Source organism: Amaranthus tricolor, chromosome 13 (genome assembly GCF_026212465.1).
Source record: "Amaranthus tricolor cultivar Red isolate AtriRed21 chromosome 13, ASM2621246v1, whole genome shotgun sequence".
Taxonomy (NCBI): domain Eukaryota; kingdom Viridiplantae; phylum Streptophyta; class Magnoliopsida; order Caryophyllales; family Amaranthaceae; genus Amaranthus; species Amaranthus tricolor.
In genome coordinates this window covers 6,744,195-6,766,715 of record NC_080059.1, presented here as the reverse complement: position 1 = coordinate 6,766,715, position 22,521 = coordinate 6,744,195, and the positions used below count along the sequence as shown (strand labels likewise).

The following is a 22,521-nucleotide window of genomic DNA, read 5'->3' as shown; positions in this document are numbered from 1 at the left end:
TTGAAATATGTCGTATACTCACATGTAACAAATAATTTGTTGCAACAAAAAAAAAATTAATGAAAATTTACTGATATCAAATGATCAATAATACTTCTGTAGTATGAAGTGTGAATAAGAATAGGGTATTGCAAAAATAAGTGACAAAAAATCAAAAGAGAATATTGACCGAGAAAAGAATCAATGGAACAAAGTGTCCTCTACAACCCATCTATATCATTTGCTACAAGGTGATCTTTACTTCCATCGCAAGGATTGCCTTATCCCGGTATATACGAGTCCTACAGAACGCCCAATCAGGCTAACAAGGAAGAATGATATCGCAGTACGAACCTGAGAAACGATAGCTTTGACCATAGGCACTGCTATGTCGGACAACTCGATTATCAAGCTGAAGTAATACTTCCTGAAACCAAAACATATATGGAGAAATAAATAGTTAGATTTGAAGGAGAGAACAAGTTAATCCTTCTTAAGTATCTTTTTCATAATCTATATTGTAATTTGACATCCAACACCGAATCAAGTTAATGAATTTATTGTTTAAAATTAATCTAACACAAATTGGAAACAAATAACGTTATTTCACGCCTTCTTTAAATTTTGGAGCGATTACCTTGCTACCCATAACGACAACGTCAACTAACACCAACATTGCATCACTGCTGGAACAAGGGATAATATATATTCAGATTCAGGAGACTCAGTATTTGAAGATGGCATGTTTACAAACAGATTGGGAACAAATTCGGCTTTAGGCAGCAGACAAATCAAATAGTTAAAAAAACAAAAAGGAAGATACATTAAATCTTCATATTCTTTGAGAAGGGATGGTTCAAGCCGTTAAGGAGGCATTGGTGAGGGCGGAACATAAACGTTGCCTAATGTCTAGGAATTTTGAAACAGGGGGGGCAACTGGCAACGAGATGTACAACAAGCTCAACTTATCAATTTAGATTCTGGAGCACGGAACCAGAAAAAGGTTGTTCCCTTTTATTATGAAGCTCCACAACAGTAGTTGCTTAAGTTTCTCCTCAAATGATATGGCCATAATGTCAGTAAACACCCATTCACAATCAAAGCATAGATTGTGAAAACACTGTAGGATCAATTTCTGAAAATTTAAAAAAAGCTTTAAAAGGACATGAAAAAATATGAATGAACCGAAAAAAATAAATACCTCATTTCTCAATTTTTGCAGAGCTCTGGCTGACAAAGTACACAAAGATAGGCTGTAGTTACTAATTTTTTCAGAAGTTTCACTGTCAACTGATATAACCTCCAAATATACGCTCGATATTGCATCAGCCAAATTAATGATCAAATCTTCCAATATGGCACTCCCATGTAAGGAGTAAATATTATGGTCATGATTTTACCAGTTGGTGCATGCATGTACAAGTCCCACATCGGAAGGGAGGGTAGGAAATTGAAAGGAAAAACCCACAGTTCCACATCGGAAGATTAATCAAACAATAATAATTTTATATAGTTAATTCATCTGCTATTAGATAACTGTTTGAAGGTTAAAGTGAATGGGCTTTGGGCTTGCTGTTATGTAAGTCTTGGCCCAGGAAAATATTTAGAAATTTTATTTATTTATTTTTTTTAATCTTCATAGTCGCTGTTACTAACAGCGACTTAAGGAGTTTTTAATTTTTATTTTATTTCCCCTTATTCGCTGTTAGTAACAGCGACTTACCCGAGGCTAGGCTTGGACGTACGGAAGCTTATTTTAGGACATAAGTTTTCCCGAATCTTATATTTGGAATTAAGTAGATAAATAATCTCATTTATTTCAAATTTTCTTACAATTTCATAGTTATCACTTTAAGAAATGGGCTTACTTGTATGGACTCGTCTTATGGTGAGACGGTCTCATATAAGACGGGCTAATTTAATTTATACTATAATGTCATTACTATCTATCTTTCTTAATTCACATTCATCCTTTTTAGTGTGTGTTTTTATATTTTTACTATCTTAATTTTAATAGTAATTTTTTGAAGACTTAGAAGACAAATATATAAAGTCAAAAACACTTTTTTTTTCAAAAGAGGTAATTATAGGAAAGCTTTAACTCTATTTGTCAAATATAATTTTTGCTATAATTCAAGTTAATTTCCATCTATATGATTCAAATTTTAATAGTTTAACTAGTTTTTATATAATAAATAACTAGCTAGTATATCAACAATTTGGCCCCTTAACTGAAAATTCTGACTTCGCCTCTATATGTTGAGTCTCGATCAGATCAAATTTGATCAGGTCTTTAAGTCGGATCATGTCAAAATTCAACGACTCTACTCCAACCTTTCCTTCGTTTCTCTTTCATGATTACTAACGATGTAGTTGTATATATGAGATGAAATCAAGAAATGAAATCATACAATATTTCTATAAATAGAGCAGATGCATGAATGTAACTTGATAACAAATGTGTTGGCAACTAATACAGGATCGATAGTTTAAATATTTTTAATTTATTGTTTAAAATAAGTTTTTATTCTTATTGAATAATGTTTGGGAATAAAACATAGTAATTAATTATATAATGACGGGTATCAGTTATGCTAATGCAGTCAATAGTATCAAATTTATCTCTATCTGAGGACCCCCATTGGAGGTGACTGTATCAGACAATGATGTGATAAAGAGAAAAAATTTCAGCGTTAAATATCTTTTATATTGACAGTGGCTTATTCTATATAGAATTTTGTTTGATTAAAATTATTATGTATATAATCGATTACTTTATTATAGATTTTGTATGGCATTTTTAGTAATAAATTATTAGGTATTTTAAAAAAATAAATAATTAAAAATTTCAGTAACTAATTAATTAACTTGAAAAGTGTAATAATCTAAGAAATTAAGAGTTCCAACATGAGAAAGAAAAGTAGCATATTCATTTTAACGTCATATATTGACTACGTCCAATTTGAGAAACAATATTAATATTGTATGAAATCGTGTTATCATTGACCAATACATTAAACATGAAACCTCAAAAACTTGTCAAAGTTGCAAATTTATAACCTGTTGAAATCACATAATTATAATTAATTCACAAAATGTAAACATAGATATCTAACCTACACTCTCTCTGTTCCATAAAATTTGTCTTATAGGTACGTAAAAAAACCAAGAAAAGAAGACAAATACTTCTTTCGTTTTCTTATTTTCTTCTCGTTTATTTTTTACACAATTTTCAAAAGAGATTTTAAGCATTAATATTTTTAAATATGCATCATACAAAATTATAAAAAATATACAATAAAAAAGTATACATCAAGAGTCAAGATGAATCTAAAGAGATCTCACATCGGTATATTTTATATCTATATATGTCCTAAAAATCTTAATCAAATTTATCTATCTAAAGTAGAATATTTAAAACGGAAAAAATATTAGAAAACGAAGGGAGTAAATATTGTAGGGCAATGAAAGAAACATGCGGATGAAATGAAAAACTAAATTAAATATATGGATGAAAAGTAAAAAAAAAATAGATCATGATCAAAAATATAAATATGTCTAATCTATTGGGACGAATTAAAAATAAAGGTGGACAAATTTCGTTGAACAAAGGAATTAAGTATGTATGTACATGAACGAAAGTTTCAAATCAAAATATTCAAAAGACAAGTAGATGTAAATTGTAAACCACACCAATTCAACAAGAAAAATTATTAGTTTCTAGCCTCTTATAATGCAGTTGCTTTAATATGTTTCCTATTGGTAATTACTTGCTACCTAATTTCAGTTCACAAAAGAGACAATGAGTTACGTGGGTTATGACGAGGAGATACGTTCGGCAGTGGCAGTGATGCCGCCTGTCGATCGTAATGCCAACTCAAAAAGAACTCGAAAACTGGTAGAAATTTCAGCTGCTCAAAGGCATATAGCTCTGGTTATCGCTAACAACAATAAGGTTGCTCCTTCAGATGATAGTGTGTATGAGGAGGCCGACTATTGGAATCTTGGCTTAAACTTGGGTACACCTCCTTTGCCAGTATGTATACCTTTTTACTACAAATACTAGTACCTTTTTTCATGTTAACTAAGAAGTTGAATCTTTAATTGTTAGCTTTTAATATTTTCATCTAACTAATCAAGCAAATTAATTGACGATAACTACAAGATATAGAATTTTAAGGCCATTTAATTAGATATAGAATTTTAAGGCCATTTTATTAGAAGGGCGGTTGAGATTCGAACTCGTGACTTGTCATACTAGCCCTAATACCATATCAAGGAACAAACTCAATTAAAAGGTTAAGCTAATAGTTGAGGTTCCATAATATGTTATATACTCTAACTCATCTTATATCACACCTTACATGTATCTTGTGGTTAGAATTGTTTAAACATATGTTGGAGTGATTATATATTGATACAAGTTGTATTAGGTGTGAATTGATTGTTGATCAAATACACTATTTGTTGGGATATGGTGTCTCCTAAATTTGGTTGATTCCAAATTAAGCTTAGTTTTGTTGTATTGGACTTGGAGCACAGTTTTGATTCGGTTTTAGTCTAGGAGGGTAAGAAGCGTCCAAGAAAGTTGCTTTTCATTTTGGTGCTAGGCATGGAAAGTTAAATCATTCAGTTTGATTCGGTTCGGTATTTGGCTTTTAACCAAATTAGTTACGCCCCTAGTCGTTTCCGTGTTCATCTACATCTTTACTTTAACTCCTTCTCCGGCACATTTTTTCTCTCTCCTCTTTCTCCAACTCAACCTGACCCCACACTCCCTCTTTCTCTCTCCTCTTCAATCCCAACAAATTCAATTTTTTATTAGTCAAAATAAGAAAAAAAAATTGAAGACAAAACTCAATAACTTCGGAGTGAAGTTGAATTCACGCTGAATTCAAATTCAACTTTGATCATTGAAAATCAACCAAAAATGGATCGGAGAAGAGCTCTAAGTCCTGTATATACTCGTCAATGGAGTAGCAATTCAAGCAGCAACGATTCCAACTCACCTGCCATGTCTCCTGCTCATCCGAGTTCGCGACTCGGTACCGGTTACTCCACTGTTAAGCGTACTCAAAACGTCGCTGCTAAAGCTGCTGCTCGTCGCTTGGCTCAGGTTATGGCTACTCAATCTGCTACAGACGATAACGATGATGATAATGATAACGATGATCTTGATCTTGGCTTACGTTTTGCTCCTCCTACGAAGATAAATCATACTAATGGATTACATTCTAATCTCTCTGCTGCTCGTCCTACTCATCGTGCTCCCTCCCCTGCGGTAGTTTTATGCCTTTGATTTTGATGTTATAATATTTTTCTTTTGTTGTATTTTTTATGATTGTTGTGGAATATTAATATGTATAGTTTGGTTATTGTTTGACTGATATGAGTTTTAGAGTAAGAATTGAGGGGTGAAGTGTTGATGATTTTGGAAATAGATTTGCGTGTTGTTTAAATTTGATGAGTCATTGTGGATAATTGATTGGTTTTTTGTTTAGTTGATGGATTTATTGTGATGTGATCATGTGAACCAGTGGTTTGATTCGATAATTTTTTGATTTTATGTTTTATATTGTTTACTCTTGTTGCTGTGATTTTGAATCTTGACAGTATTTAGTCGACTACAATGTATATTTTGATTACTCTATGGCTGAATTGAGCTTTATAATAAGGATTTGAGGGTTTAGGATTTTTCAATGTAAGAGTATTTCCTAAAATTGATGACTGATTATTAAGAGTTGAATTGTTTTTCGTAGTTGGTAAATTTATTGTGATGTGATTATGTGAACTAGTGGATTGATTAGAAATTTTTGATGTTGAATTAGTTAGGTAGGAACTATGTAGATCACAATGCTTATTCTGTACGTTCAACCTCAGCTGGAAGGCCGACTACAATTCGACAAGCAGCTGCAGTGCCACAACCTAGTAGAGTTGTGTTAAAAACCCCGGCAGTGATCTCTACGATAGAGCTTCCCACTCCAAAAGCTAGAGATAAAAGGTATGAGAGCATCATACTCTATGCTTTCTGATTAATATCTGCATTTATTGATAGGTTTATACTCATAGCTTGTGTTTTAGATTTCAAATGATGTTTTCCTGTTAGAAAGGGAGAGAACTATTCATTTTTCTCAAAATCTTAAGAATCATCATACGGTCAACTCTTTCCACGATGTTAAATATTGGACAATGGAAGCCCCTTAAAAAGTTCTTGAAGTCCCAGGGGAACAATTACAATACCATGGAGCTACTTTATTTGAAGAAGCTGTCATTTGGAAACTTTATACTGAATGTTCTGTTATTTGTTGTTATTTATCGTATTCCAAATCACTGATAGGATTCACATTATATTGCACGTCCAAAGTTTGTTTTTCGCATTGCCAATAGTTTAGAGGGTTTTATGAACCCTTCAATATGTATTTTAATTGTCCATTGCTAATCTAGTTGGAAATCATCATGGGCACTGTTTTGGTTTTGTTATGAATAATAAAGTGTGTTGTATGCTCGTTTGAGACACAATGGAACAGACAAGGGGAAATTGGATTCAAAGCTTTGAAGTTAGAAACAACGGTGAGATGGGTAGGTGTTTATGGTTTTGTATGGGGCTGTTTTGTGAGTTGATTGTTGTTTAAGAGGAAAGGTATTGTGTGAGAATGATAATGGAAGAATTAGGACAGATTGTTGTAAGGCAAATGAAGAGGAATAGCCGGTGGGACATTTGGGGATGTAAGTATTCTAAGTTGATATAGGATCACCACAGCTAAGTATAGGTAGAGATTGATAATGAAGGATTGGAAAAAGAAGATAGTTAGCGTGCTTTAATTGCTATTGGTACATATCCTACAGTAGGAATTAAAGGCCCTAAAGATCACAAGCATGTATGGTATGACTATCTATTCTTAAGTCTTAATTCTTAACCTCTAATTCAAACATAAAAAGAGACCTAAATTCAACAATGTTTCAGTTTTTTCTTTATATCATTAATAACCTTTAATGTTGGTACATAGGTACGTATATATAGAAGACTAAGCATAAGAACAAAGACTCTAAATCAGAAATCTAACCTATCGCACATTACTTTAACATATAATGACTATAGTGTAACTTTTGTTTGGGAGTTATGTAACTTCCACTAGTATTGGAGGGAATTCTTCATAGCTCGAAGGCCAATGCGGTGTGAATTTTTGAAAAAATAAATCACATAAGGGGTGTTCGGAACTTATAATTGCATTTTTTTTGTTACTTGCACTATATGAAGTACTCTTGGTGGTTAATTAATTAGCTTATTAGTTTTTTGAAGTTTATTAACTTATTAGACAATTATTTTATTGGAGGATCAAAATTATGAGTAACTATAAGTTAAGTGATCATTAATGAAATTTTAACGAAGACAAATAACGTTGTGACGTGAAATATCGTTGAAAATATGAAATAACGGATGTTACACGTTACGTAACGGTCAATGTGACGTTTTCACCGTGAATACTGTAACACAGTTCACCGGTTAATTCCCTTTTTAGAATTCGCGGTTCACTCAAAATGAGTCTAAAATAACCCAAAAACCGTCCATAATTCGCTTATTTTGATTCGCGATTCGCAAGGAAATTAGTGCATCATGCGACGATGAGCGTGAATAATCATGCACCGTTATATAATAGGATTTAACGTAGTGGCAACTCTCAAATAGGTTACTTAACGGGCGTTACGTAACGTAACAAGGAATTTTTTGTTCCATGAATATCACACGTCCAAGCATTTGACATAACTCCTTGAGGTGGTGTCTTGAAGTTAAAAATCAGCCTCTAGGTTATGTAGTTTTGGCGGGTAAATTTTAATAAGGAAGTTAAATAACATCCATGCCTTTTTTTCAAACACGTCCACTGTCCAAGCATTTGACATAACTCCTTGAGGTGGTTTCTTGAAGTTAAAAATCAGATTGTAGGTTATGTAGTTTTGGCGAGTAAAACATTAATAAGGAAGTCAAATAACATCCATGCCTTCTTTTGAACGTAGGAGGGAAATGTAGGAGGAAAACTTTCTGATTTTCAACTTGCACTAAGGTTCACATGCCATTTTTTACGGTAACTCCTTTTGGTGGTTGTGAAACTTCCTTAATATTTCCAAATAATGTTACTTATCTTTGAAACTTCCAAGGAGCTTGTGACTTCCTTGCACTTAATAACTTCCTATGTTTTATGCCACTTTGTGGATGATTGATCAAAGCCACATGTTGAAAGCCACATTATGTTTGTTGTAGCTCCTTTAACCCTCTTGAACTTCATGTGTAAATCTTAGCTAACAAGTAATATTACAACATACATATTATGTTTTTGAGCTAATGACAACTAAATCTAAACTAGTATGAATTACTACAAGTTTTTAACATAATACAAATTTTTTTTTTCAAAATAAATGAAAACATAAAGAAATTTAGATAATGAGCTTGATTAAATGTTACTCTCGTTTAGAATCTTGGATGATGACTTGGATGGTTAGTTGAGATGACTTTTGATGAGTGGGGTAAGGGTTCCATAGCAAACATTCTCTCCCTCATCGAAGAGTTTGTCCTCAAACTAGCACCTTGAATGTTGATTTTCTTGCCTTGTAGTGAGTTGATGACTTTGTCTCCTAGTATATCTTCTTTACTTGGTATCTTGTTGTGTAGAATTTCCTTCCCACCTTCATCATGTATCTTTTGCACGTCCAACCTAAGAAACATATTTTTTTTCCTGTTGAACACTAGAAATAATGTTAGAATTGAACATAGTAAGAGATGATGTATTAGTCGTGGTTTTTTGATTTTGGAATTTGGTTAGGGATTAAAGTAATCTTACGCAGGCCCGGTCCTGAACTTTTCGGTGCCCTAGGCAAACTAGTAATTTAGGGCCCTTTAAATTATTAAACCACACAAAACAAATAAATTTAACTTTCGTGTTGTTAAATTATGGCCTTAATATTTTTTTGAGTTAGAAAAAAATCTATAATTAAATTAACAAACAAATTATAATTCAAAATTAAATTCTACTGGAACGACAATTGAAAACTATTTTAGGCAATAAAAAAAGTTACTTTCAATAATTATTTAACTGATTAATAGGAAGAAAACTTACTTAGAAAATCATTTTTTTTCCAAATTGGAATTAAGTGGATCTTAGGTAGAGAATAGTTGTTTCTTAAAAAATTGAAAATTTAATTTAAGAAGGTAATTATACTGATATGATAATTAAAAGGGTGAAAACTAGTGAAAAGAAAGAAGACAAAAGTTTAATGATTTTTTTGGAAAATAGATATTAAATTACTCACTGATTTTCTTAAAAAATATGTGGTAATTAATGTTTATTAATAGATGGAATTGGAATAGTTACTAATTACTTGTATGAATTTGGGCATTAACTGGTACTTTCACTCTTTACATGCGATATATTAATAATTCTTTTATGGGCCCTTTTATAATACCTTAATACTAATTTTTGAAGGTGGGCCCTGGGCAGTTGCCCCTTGGGCCTACCCCCAGGGTCGGGTGTGATCTTACGACCTTGTTTAGTGAAAGAATTTGTGTTTCTACACCCATCATACGAGACATTTCTATCAAACAACCAACGCCTTCCTAGTAAAACATGGCAAGCAACCATATGCATGACATCACACCACAACTCTTCCTTCCAAATACTAAAGGATGACAAGACACGGTCGGCAACTTGTAATCCCTTTCATTGGTTAAGCCATTGAATGACATAAGGATAGGAGTGTGGGAGGTTGGAAGACTTAATTTAGACACCAAAGTTTGGGACATCATATTGGTACAACTACCACCATCTATGATAAACTACACACCTTACTTGTGGTAAACCAATCGTAAATTTTTTGTGTGGATTCTTTTTGTGGATCCTTATCTATTGTTGCTTGGGCATGTAGCACTTTCCTCATCATGAAGCACTTTTCTTCATTGGGACCAACACATTCTCCTTCAATGGGGCTGGTATCTACTATAGGGTCTACGTCCATCTATTCTTCTTCCCAATTATAAGCCTCAAACTCTGCAAGTGTAACAATGTTTTTGTTGGGACACTCAGAGACGATGTGCCCTAGTCATTGGCACCTAAAACATCTTCTTGGACCCTTTGGATTTGATGGAATGTTGGTTGATTGTGGGGTGGTTTTGACATGGATTGAACGTTCTTTTGCTTGATGAAGTTTTATTGTCTAGGTTTGTTACAGATGGTTTTTGAAAGGCGTTTGGTTTAGAATAGGATCTAGAATCAGTTCTAGCTTTGGGTTTTTGTTTTTGTTCCAATTGGTATGACAAAATAATGAGTTCCTCTAAGGTGGAGTATGGGTGTAACTCTGCTACCCTTGCGATTCTGTTTTCAAGACCTCTTAAGAACCTAACGAAAGTTTATGGCTCATCTTCATTTACGCGACATTTCATCACATATGCTGGACATTCTCTAACATATTTCTACACTTTCTTTCCCTTCTCTAAATGGTGACACTTAGAAAAATATGCTTGCATGGTAGTATGATGGATAGAACTTTTCTTTCAATGGCTTCTTCTTCAACAGAAAACAGTTAATATTCTATCGAAGTTATTCAAGTACTAAGATGTAGAAAATCAGTTTTTGTCAGTTTTAATCGGAAAATTCAGCTTTGTATAGTAATTATGATGAAGAGAACATGAACATTCCTAGGCCCTTAAAGTAGTATATGTTAATTACTGGTTGTTTTCTTCTCCCTAATTCTATGATTCAATTTAACATGCTTGTATAGGTTAAATTGCCAAAATTTCTCGTTTTTAAACATACAGGTTTCCAGATTTAGGTCATCTCAGCTTGAAAGATTCAGGTAATGGGCCGGACGATGCTGCCCTTCTTGATGAAGTATGTGACTCTCATCAATGATCCCTCTTTGAGCTTTTGCTTTCCAAGTCTATTCCATGTTTGCATGCTTTTGTCAAGTAGTATCATGTAATGCATTTTTTAAAGTATGTCTTGTCATTGCAGCTGGATATGCTACAACAAGAGAACGAAAATGTCCTTGAACAGGTATTTTCCCTTCCCTTTGAAAGGAAAAACTCCGTTTGCTTCCTTATTGTTGCTGATGAAGAAAACATGAACCTGTGTACTTGCTACAGCTTCGAGAAGCCGAGAGAAAACGTCAAGAAGCAGAGGCCAGAGCAAGAGAACTTGAAAGACAGGTCTGTATCCTTATTTTGGTATAATTCTGCCAGTTGCACTACTTGCTTTGCAAAGATGAGTTTGCCTTTTTACTCCCTCTGTCACAAAAACTGCCCAAAATATCTGAGGAGGTCTCTTTGGGTGGAGATGACACTAATGAAAGTGTGCTAAAATAGGGTATTTTTAATTTTTTTTTGGAATGCAAGTTGGGGTGTTAAGTGTGAAAATGTTGGTGAATAACCAGATGACCGGAGATTTGTGTGTAGAAGTCGTGTCAAAATTCAAAAAGTGAAATAAAATGTTGGGGCCCAATGCAACCTTTTTTTTTTTGCTTTCTAACCTGCTTTTGGAATTCACAATTGCGCAGTTGAACAAAAAATAAACCAAAACCAACCATGATTTACTATTCTCATTTCACTAGGGGATTAACAATTTAGCTAACACTCATGTGTGGATAATGTGTCACAAAATGAAAATGGGCCGCCTTTTGGAAATATGTAGTTGCTATTGGTATCATTTATGTAGTTTTTTGTTCTTGGCTTATATACCGTATGATGGAAAATTTTGATGATAGCTTTTGTGGTTGATTGTATGAGGAATTTTACTACTGCCTATCAACAGGTTGCATCTATGGGAGAAGGTTTATCTTTGGAAGCTAAATTGTTGAGCAGGTACTTTTATTCCTGTTTAGATTTCTTTGCTTCAATAAGTGTGTTGCATAATTCTCTTCGGGATTCTTAACAGGAAGGAAGCAGCTTTACGTCAAAGGGAGGTGTGTATCTTCTATAGGCATGCTATCATGCTCATATTTTCTGCTGGAAACTGCTTTTAAGAGGAATAAAATTTAAATAACCTTATCAGTTCAGCAAAGATGGAGGGAGGACCAATCGCCTCTATAGGAATTGAAAGAATATTACCGAGGAGTTTCATTCACTTTGCATATCCAACGAGGACATATTTTAAAAAGCGTTAAATCATTAAATAAATGGTAGTGTGGAGTCTGTACTCTTAACAATTTCCATAGCATAGCCATAGAAAATTAAATCACATAGGGTTCCTTTTCTTGTATCTCCCACAACTCACATAAACCTGCAGGTGCTCCAAAGCTGTTTTCAGACATGGTTTATACGTATATTTTTGGGAAATTTTTGAAGGCCATATTCTAGAATGCAAGAGTTGCTAGACATATTTTCTACTAATTTGATGAAAATTTCTGTCTTTCTGATATGAGGGGCTTTGATTGGTAGGCTGCCCTTGCTGCTGCAAAACAGCGCAGGGAAGGTAAAGAGGAACTGGAGACCCTACGTCAAGAAATTGAGGTAAATCTACTATGTATCGATTCGATTTCGTGAGCTATATTTATATAAATACATGTTATTAAATGAAAATTACAATGCTTGATGTTGTTAGAACCTAAGGATGGAGGCTGCAGCAACTACAGAAAAGCTTCAAGAAGCTGAGTCTGAGGCAAAAGCTATGCGCACTATGACTAAAAGAATGGTTTTGACCCAGGAAGAGATGGTTGCTTTTTTCATTAGCTTTTACACCTTAAGTCAATACATTTTTACAAGATGGCGGAAATTGACATGATTCCTGTGATATGTAGGAGGAAGTAGTTCTTAAGAGGTGCTGGCTTGCCCGTTACTGGGGTTTAGCTGTGCAATATGGTATGTCTCCTTTTGTTACATCTTATAAGGAAAAGTGGTCTTCATTATTCATATTTAGCAATTATTTTATTGCGAAAAACAGGCATTTGTGCAGATATAGCAGGATCCAAGTATGAACATTGGTCCAGATTTGCTCCTCTTCCATTTGAAGTTGTCATATCTGCAGGACAGAAAGCAAAGGAAGATTATTTGAACAAAGGCTAGTTGATAGTCCTCTGTTTAATTTCTTCCCTACTTATAACATGATTAATTGACAGGAGTTTTTCTTATGAAGCAGATGATAATTTCAGTCAGAGTAAATCTGGCCGAGATCCTAGTGATGTTACTGGGGAGGGGAATATTGAAACTATGCTTTCAGTGGAAATGGGTTTAAGGGAAATGTCTTCCTTAAAGGTTTGTCTTCAAGTTTCAATTATGTTGGGATATAGATACATTTTTGCAATTTATTTTATAAGATCATGTGTATGGTTGATGCGTGAAGCGTACTTAACATATACCTTCAGATTGAAGATGCAGTTGCATTGTCAATGGCACAAAAGAGACGTCCAAATCTAGTTCGAGGTTTGTTAAATTCTTGTCTATTCTATGACGTATTATTTATTGATGAGAAAATCTTGCTTTATCATATAAATATTATTATAGTTTTCATTTTATCTTTGTTTTGTTTTTGTCATTCAAACACTCGACATATTCCTCAAACTCTTTGTTTCACCTCAATTAACCGTGTTGTATTCTCCACTCTGGTTTTGACCAAATCGTGGAAGTTTCTCACAAAGTATTCGAGTTTAGCAGTTTGTGCCCTGAGTCTTAGTAACATAGAATGTGAGAGAGCAAGTGGCTCCCAACTTCCATTCTAGGCCGGGTTTGGAGGTTGGATAAAGCAACTTTACCCTTGTGGTAGCAAAGAGGTTGTTTTTGATAGCACATGATTTAATGAGTTATTATAGTGTTTGAGCTTCAGGAAATTTGGATTGTAGTGTTTGAGCTGGAGGGAGATACATCACAACCGAAGGGAGATAAATCACCCGGCCCAGATGGTTTCACTGAGTTCTTTAAGAGAAATTGTAGTGTTTGAGCTTGAGGAAATCTGGATTGTAGTGTTTGAGCTGTAGGGAGATACATCATGAGCGGAGGGAGATAAATCATCCGGCCCAGATGGTTTCACTGAGTTCTTTAAGAGATTTGGGAATGGGTTAAATTGATGTAATGATATTTTTTATGGAGTTTTACGAACGGAAAGATGTCAAAGCATGAATTTAAATTTCATTTATTTTATACCAAAGAAGAAAATTTCGAAGAGTATCTCTGATTTTATACCGATTAGCTTTACCACTAGTATGTATAAGATTCTAGGAAAGGTATTGGGGAAAAGATTAAGCATTGTCATCTAGGAGACGATTGCCATAGAACAAAATGCTTTCATGGAAGGGCAACAAATTCTTGATGCAGTGTTGGTAGCCTCATAAACGATAGAGGATATTAGGAGCAAAGGGGGTAAAGGTTTGTTGTTCAAATTGGATTTTGAAAAGACTTATGATAGAGTTAATAGGCCTTTTTATATAGGGTGATGGAGGAAAAAGAATTTGGTATAAGATGACGCAAATGGATTACAGGTGCCTTGATTCTTCATGGTTTGCAATGGTGGTAAATGGTCGTACTAAAGATTAATTTGATATTCAAGAGGCCTAAGACAAGGGGACATGCTATCACCACTATTCTTCTGTTTAGTAGCTTATATCCTTGGAAATTTGATAATAAAGGGGGTTGATAAAGGTTTGATCGATGGGATAAGAGTTGGCGAGGAAGAAACAATGGTTAGTCATTTGCAATACGCTGATGACACTATTCTCTTTATATCAGATGATGCACTAAAATTCAGAAATACTTTAGACATCGTCTCTCTCTTTGAGAAAATTTCTGGATCGAGGATAAACAATCAAAATTCCAACTTAAAAGGGATTACAATGGGGGAGTTTGAGATTAGTAGGTTGGCTACCATGGCTAACTGTATCATTTTCTATTACATACGCATGCCTTTCGATTGGCGTCAGTCCTCATTCTAAGGTTTTTTGGGCTCCGGTGATAGAAAAAGTGTCTAGGAGGTTGGATGGTTGGAAAAAGGTGATGTTCTCTTTTGGAGGAAAGATTTTTGATTGTTAAATCATGTTTGAGTAATTATATATATGTTTTTATGTCTCTTTATAAAGCCCCATGATGTGAGAGGATGATGAGAGATTTTCTTTGTGAAGGAATGGGAAGTTCAAAAAGGACCATTTGATTGGTTAGGATATAGTTAAGCTTCACTTGAACAAGGGGATTTGGGTGTAGCCGTGTAGGGGATTTGAGGACAAAAAATATGATGTTATTAGGAAAGTGGTTGTGGAGATATTTGCGTGAATCAAACTCTTTGTTGCACAGAATTATATAAAAAAATATTGGTTCTTCTGCATCTTAGGAAGCAAAAGTCGGTCCAACATCACTTATCTTAGCCCATGGAAGTTAATTTCATAGTTAATTTTAGAAAATTCTGGGAAGATGTATGGTTGGGGGCACACTCTTTCATAGAACTTTTTCTCAAATTATGTCATCTTTTGTCAAAACACAACTCGCCGATTATGAAATTTTATTCTTTGGAGGGGGATAACAATCAAATTGCCTGGAATTTATCTTTTAGGTATGATCCATTAGAGAGGGATTTGCAGTTGGTGGTTGAGCTATTAGATATTCTTCAAAATATCAGTCCATCAATCGAATCATATTCAATAATTTGGATCCCAAATTCATCAAATTCCTTCTCTTGCGCTTCTTTTCATGCAAATTTGGTTTCCATCCCTATAGATCTCTTTATTTTTCTTTGGAAAAGCTAAGGTCCCAAAAAGATCATGGGTTTTGTGTGGCTAGTAGCCAAAGGGGAGTTGCACACGATGGAGAACCTTCAATTTAGGAGACCTTATAAGACATTAAATTCTCGTTGATGTATTTTATGTTGTGAGAATGAGGAAGATAATGATCATTTATTTCTCCATTGCAAGATAGCGAGAGAACTACAGCAAAGGTTGTTTAAGATCATGGTTGAAGAATGAAGGATTCAAGATTTTCTTTCGATTAACATTGTGGTTTGGGACAGGGTAATTTCTGAAAAAGATGTGGATGATTTATTCCTTTAACATTTTATGGTACACATGGTTAGAAAGAAATAGGAGAATTTTCAATGATCATTTCTACAGGTTTAGGTGCTATGGGAGAAGATGGTCTTTTTGGCGTCACTTTGGGCCGCCACACATGGATTGTTTTTTACCATTGCTTTCTTGATGATTTATGTAGAAATAGTTGAAATGTGATATTGTAGCCATCTTTATTTGCTTCTTTGGATTCCTCATCCTATTGATGCATGACGTATTTCCTTATCAACAAAGTTTTTCCTTATAAAAAAACTTTCGAATGGATGAAACTCGATGCCCAAACTATGCCTACCGAGTAAGAGTCCCACTACATAGGTGTAATATAGGCAAACTTTACCCCACATTTGTGTGCAAGAAGTTGTTTCTAGGACTCAAACAAGTGAGCTTTAATTTACACAACCATTAGACCAAAGTTATTGTATTGGTTGAAATATAGGCTTTACAAAGGATCATAGAGTCATAGTAGGAAGATATGAGTTAAGATGTGTATGCTACAATGAATGAGCGCGCACGCAGTGAAAGATAATATTAGGAATGATGGCATAAGGATGGGATGGAAGTTGCAAATACTGAAGCAAAGATGAAGAAAAATCGTCTTTGTTGGTTTGGGCATGTGCGACGAAGGTTCAAAAACAGCCGGTAACAAATGTGGAAGGTTGGAACCAAAGAGATTCTAAAAAGTGTTGGGCAATATGAGAGATTTAGGCTAAAAAGTCCATATGAAGAAAATTGGAAATGCTTGTTATAGAATCTATGTGGACAGTCAATAGGACTAGATTAAATTGAAGATTGTTGAATGGATTTGACCATCAGTCTCACCACCTCTTTCTATTTCTCTGTGCTGCATTACTCTGACCCCATCACCCTTTTTTTTTTTATGTTCACTTTTTTTTTACCGAGATCAACGTTTGGACAGATCAACTTACTTTTTCTCGTTGACATTTATATACAACCAAAAACGAAAATGGGTCAAACACATGACAAGAATGTATGCCTTTTTTAGGCCTGCTCACCCCCCCCCCCCCCCAACTATTTTATCGATTAGTTTATGTATAACCCGCCCAGTATTGATATTTTGTTTTGTTGAATGTATGTTTTCCAGATTTCAAAGCGGCGGTTGATCCCAAGTTTATGGAGTCATTTGGTAAATGGAATTTGCCTCAATCATTTATAAACTGTTGATGTTTGTTATATGTAGACGTTATGGGTACACTAGCTGTATGTTGCTGCATTTTGACTCGGGATGTAATGGTTAAACTGATTTGGTTAAGCCGAACTTAATATGGTTTTATTCCTAAAACGCATGGTTTTATACCGAGTGGAAGGATTTTTTATATGCATTATATTTTTAATAACTTAGCCTTGTGTGCTGAAGAAATATACATTTCTTGCAGAATTGAGTCAAGAGGAGTCAGATGATGTTCTTTTCAAAGAGGTACGCACTAATGGGTAACACATTTGTGCCACCTTTTTAATTAAAATAAAATACAATATAGAATACTTTCTTTTTAGCAATTTATGAGCTCACCATACAGGCCTTATACATTGAGGTCATTCACAAACATGTATGTTAATGATTAATCATAGTGGACTCCAATTTATATTTAATGACCTCGAGGCGCATTACGGTAAGTCGGTAACTGGATTTTTTGTTTAGGCATCATTAAATAGGAAGGATTTGGGTGGAGGGTATCTTGATTCTAGGTTAAATTTTCTCTGCTTTAACCTTTTATTCAGGGACTCGGTCACTAGATTTCCTTTTCCCTTTCAGATTCTGGTGGATGGTTTTGGAATGGGAGGTGATGTTGGCGTGTTCTTGAGTCAAAATCTCATCATGATTTCTGATATGTATAGACTATCCACATCTCCTCTGAGCTTTGTGAAGCCAAAGTAGAGCGAGAAAATGAAGGAGGAAATTAGAGTTTGTTATTGCTGATTAAACTGAAAGACAATCAGCATAGGGAAGAAATGCGGTAACGGAATGGTGATGCAGTAACGGAAGTGATGCGTTTTCGTAACGCCTTAATATCGGTCAAACGCATGAGATATCCCTTGACACAGCCCAAAATATTTTTTACGCCTTTACAACACGAGAAAATATCGGTTTGTTTTTTTTAAAGCCTTACAACGCGGCCGATGTGATGCAGCCTTATTTTTGCAGTATGAGACAATGTGAATTCCCTTTCTAAAGCCAAATTGTTGAAGGTTGGGTTTGGGAAAGAGAATGGAATAAGTTTGGTTTAATCCCTTCATACTTGGCTTTTGGAGGTGAGGCTTATTGTCTGTTACTAATTACTACTCCCTTCAGAATTCCTAGTTTTGAAAACTATTCCATAATAAGGTAAAAGACAATGTTACCTCGTAATCCTCGTCATCTTGAGCTCATTTTCTCGACCGATGCTGCCTCCATGAACTGATTTATAGTGTAGTAACATGCGTCAGAGACTCAGATATAATTAGAATCCCTCTTTTGTTATGATCCAGAATTTGGGGTGGTTGGAAGTGTTTGTGAAGCATGATACTGAGAAGAGGAGACTGAATAAGCGTAAGCCATAAGGGATAACAAGGGTGGAGTTTAAAGCTTCCTTGATATGATGAACCAAAGATCTATGCAGGCCTGTGTGCTTGCAATTGAGATATTTGTAACTAGGAATATCTATTAGCTTCTGCTTAATTTAGTATATTTTTGAGAATGAATTCGCGATAAGATTGATGTTGGAGAACAGCATCCTAACAAGGTTATTGAAACTAGAATTAAACCACCCATTGTATGCTTCTGTATGAGGAAGAATGCCTGTGGACTGTTCAATTGAGTGGATTTTCCAGAATTGGAAATGATTTTGCAGCTTGCAGAGTAGGTAAGGAGTTGCCACTCTGCTGTTTTATGGTGCTGCTTTTGGTACCTATCTGCTGCTCGAGATGATGTCAATGGACGAGAACTACCTTTGTGTAACAAGAATTCACAAAATGATGCCAATATATGATAATTCACAAAATGTCCTGATTTATAATGGGTTGTATAGTGCTGTTCTTTTACAGGTGATTTTAGAACTTGACATGTCATCTGTTATAAGCAGTTATTTTACCTCATAAGCCAGTATATTCCATTATTTAAAAGTCAATTGAGCAAGTTTTGGAAAGGTATATGGTAAGATAAAATCTAAAATCTTGAATTGAAATAAATGGATCAAAGCTCTTGAATCCTAGTGTGATGGTTTGCAGCTCATCATAACACTCATGTGAAGCTGCTTCCGCAGCATACTGACTGTTACTATGATCCACCCAGCTTCCGCAACTTTTTACATGGTACAATGACAAGTTGGAATGAACTTGCTGTGGTTTCGTGGTGAATTTTTTCTTAAGAGATGGCTGGGGATTAATCAACTATGTAGTAGGTACTGCTTTGTTCACAAAGCAGTAAGTCAGTAACAGTAGTACCTTCATTTAAAAGGAAAAAATAGCAAAAGATATATTGTGGCCAGAAACTTAGTGATGGAAAATGATTTGAATTTTAGAAATGTGAGATCTTACTTGGGGTTTAAATATAGCCTCGTGTGAGAAGTCCTATAATTTTTACTGATGCGTGCTATGGGCCTCTAGAACTATGCAGTATAGATGAAACCACACCATTTTTTAGGATATTGTTTTATTACATGTGTTAATGAGAGCATTTGGACATACTCTCTGGACAACCTTCAACCCCTTTCCCCTCAAAACTTATATTGAATGTGTTTGGATTTTATACAAGTATAATATTTGTTTTGTAGGCTTGGCTTACATATTTTTGGAAAAGAGCTAGAGATCACCAGGTTGAGGAGGATATTGCTGAAGAGCGACTTCAATTGTGGACCAGCCGCAGTGGGCAGTCCCCGACGTTGCAGGATGCAGTCGATGGTACGTATTTATACATCAATCTTTTGTGTTATGTATTCACTGCAATCAGATTCATTATGGATGATGGTTTATCTTGAAGTTACTAATAAAGTAGTTGTGGAATGTAATTACCTTGATGGGTGTTTTAAGAATTGCTCTGTGCAACTTATAAAAGAATCCCATACTTTGCGGCTATCCGCCATCATCAAAATCATATTTACTAGCACCAATTCATTAGAAATTATTTTTAGAAAGCATTTTGCTATCCACCATGCTTAGCATCTGCAGTCTATACGTCTGTCTGCATCTGAATGTTGTAAGTGTCAAAGGTATGTCCTACAAGGGTATATACCTATTTCGTTGTCTAGATATGTTGAATGGAAATGTAAGGACTAAGTTGGTATGGACATGCCTTGTCCAAAATCTGAAAAGTGGACCTGTTTGGTTATATTAAATGAATAGTTTGTTGAGTCTTCAAGCTAATGAAGCTTAAAGTTGTTTCATTGTTTGTCCATTTAGTTGTCATAAATCCTTTCTCCGGAAGGACAACTGAGTATGGTTGGATGAAACTTCAAACGTTTGATTTACAAATACGTTCTGAACCTTCATTTGTGATGTGTAAGAGCTTTAGGGAAATTTCTCTATATTTTATCTGTAACATTCTTGTGTAACCAAGTCTTAGATTTGGTTATTTTGTTATAAACACGGTGCTGTTCATGTAACTCAATTGGTCTATTGATGTGTGTAATTTAGGTTGGTTCATTGCAGTCATTTAAGAGAGTTGTGTATCCATCCTGCCCTTATTTTGGGAACCATCAATTTTCCCATAACGTGTATAAGCATCTTGATACTATTTCTTGTGTGTCAGTTGAACGTGGTGTGATTGAGTTGCGGAAACTTGGATTAGAGCAGCAGCTGTGGGAAACATCTCGCAAAGATACTGAATTCCATTCCCCTTCATCCGAGAATACAAATCACAAGCAAGATGTTGAATCGGAGAATTCTACATGAACTTAGCAAAGTATACTGTGGTAATCCCTTGAAATTTCTCTTTCACTTTCGCCAGCTAGAAAGAAATGGCTGGTATTTTTGTTCAGACTGAGTTTATACCATTGAGAATCACATGTAGAGAGGTTTTGTATCGTGTATGTGATTATTCGAACAAGAAATTTCAGAATCCTTGTAAAGTTGGTGTGTAATTAAGCTGCTTGTATACAACCTTGGAAGATGAATTCAATAGAATAGAATTTGCTGTTAGATATGTTCTCTTAATTTACTCATTTACCTAACTTTTTACAGCTTGTTCAAAATCAAATTTTTCATCAACAAAAGATGAAATGGACAAGCACTCCATTTTTCATTTAGTTTGCTACAATTTTTTGTTCAGACGCTAATTCTGCTATATTTTTATTTATATCTAAAGTTGTCTCCGAATTTTTTTGGGCCCTAAGCGAAGTTAAAATATAAGCCTTTTAAGTATAAATGAACATGTTCATTTTTTAAAGTGAATGATAAACAACTAAGTACTAATTTACTTAACTAATCTAATTAACGAACAAAAAATAACAAATTAAGAATAATGATACTTAGTTACATTTTTTTTTGAAATGCTCCTAGTAATCACATAGATTCAAATAATAAGAAGGAAAAAAAATTTTAAAAATATCAAACAATACCCACTAAGTAGTAACCCAAAATTAATAATTAAAATACAATTACTCAATATCAAGGTAATAAATCATTTTTAATTATGGAAAAAAATTTGACGTACATTATATAAAGATTTGCATGTGTTGCTCTTCTAGGTCAAAATATTTTTTAAAAAAAGTTTTAATTAAAAAATTCAAATTATTTCAAAAAAGAAATTTAGACTCTTAAAATAATAAGGCTCTGAGCCATTGCTCATACCGCTCATGTGGTTGAGCCAGCCCTGCTAGGATTCACATTTTTCTCCTTAATTTTGTCAGTGAACTTAATCTCTCTTCAACTCATTCACACATTTCTTTTATTTATTTATTTATTTTGTCTTATTCTTCTATTATAATTCAAGAGAGAATTTAGACTCAGCTAATTTTAGTTATGACCCAAGGCATTTAATAAGAAACTATTAATTTTATATATTACATATAACATTAAAAAAAGACTAAGAACGCTAAAAATCATAAAAAAAAAAAAAATCAATGTTGTTGCAAAATGGTGATACAAATTACAAATGAACGAGTTTTAGTTAAATTCAATTAATTTATAGACCTCTATGTCTTGCTAGTTCCTAAAGAAGTACATATTATATAAAATAAGTGGTTTTGGCTCTTGGCTCTTTAATAAGAATTTGATATTAATGATTCCAATCCCAAACTTTCGTAGGTCATTTCAGTTAGCCACTTTCATATAAACAATAATATGAAGTAGATTATAGAATACATGCCTCGCAATAACTAACCATTTCCATTTGGCATTATACTCAATTTTTTCAAAAAAAAAAAAATGTCATAAAAAGTCCAAAACAACATTAAAAAAAGGAAGTATAAAATAAAATAGGTAGTGCATTGGAGTAGTTGTTTTGAGGTAAAAGAGGAAGAAAGAATGGATTATCCCAAATAAAAATTGTCAAAAATGAAATGATGGAAATACATCACGCGTGCTAGA

The 22,521-nt window shown here is 34.1% G+C and overlaps 2 protein-coding genes across 2 annotated transcripts; one reads left to right on the top strand and one right to left on the bottom strand.

Annotated features, from left to right (window-relative positions):
* Positions 1 to 1,372, bottom strand: LOC130798756 (uncharacterized; the record flags this gene model as incomplete). Its single annotated transcript, XM_057661855.1, has 4 exons — positions 1 to 417; positions 617 to 665; positions 1,014 to 1,114; positions 1,181 to 1,372. Coding segments are annotated over 4 exons (522 nt in total), but the record flags the coding sequence as incomplete, so codon positions are not given.
* Positions 1,373 to 4,675: 3,303 nt separating this feature from the next.
* Positions 4,676 to 21,132, top strand: LOC130797851 (coiled-coil domain-containing protein SCD2). The gene is made up of 17 exons (XM_057660638.1): positions 4,676 to 5,260; positions 5,808 to 5,980; positions 10,784 to 10,856; positions 10,980 to 11,021; positions 11,111 to 11,173; positions 11,775 to 11,824; positions 11,898 to 11,925; positions 12,401 to 12,472; positions 12,564 to 12,674; positions 12,760 to 12,820; positions 12,903 to 13,019; positions 13,098 to 13,213; positions 13,324 to 13,381; positions 17,105 to 17,146; positions 17,397 to 17,437; positions 19,770 to 19,896; positions 20,744 to 21,132. The coding sequence occupies exons 1-17, from the start codon at positions 4,910 to 4,912 to the stop codon at positions 20,884 to 20,886; spliced, it is 1,668 nt and encodes a 555-aa protein (XP_057516621.1). The 5' UTR covers positions 4,676 to 4,909; the 3' UTR covers positions 20,887 to 21,132.
* Positions 21,133 to 22,521: the final 1,389 nt, after the last annotated feature.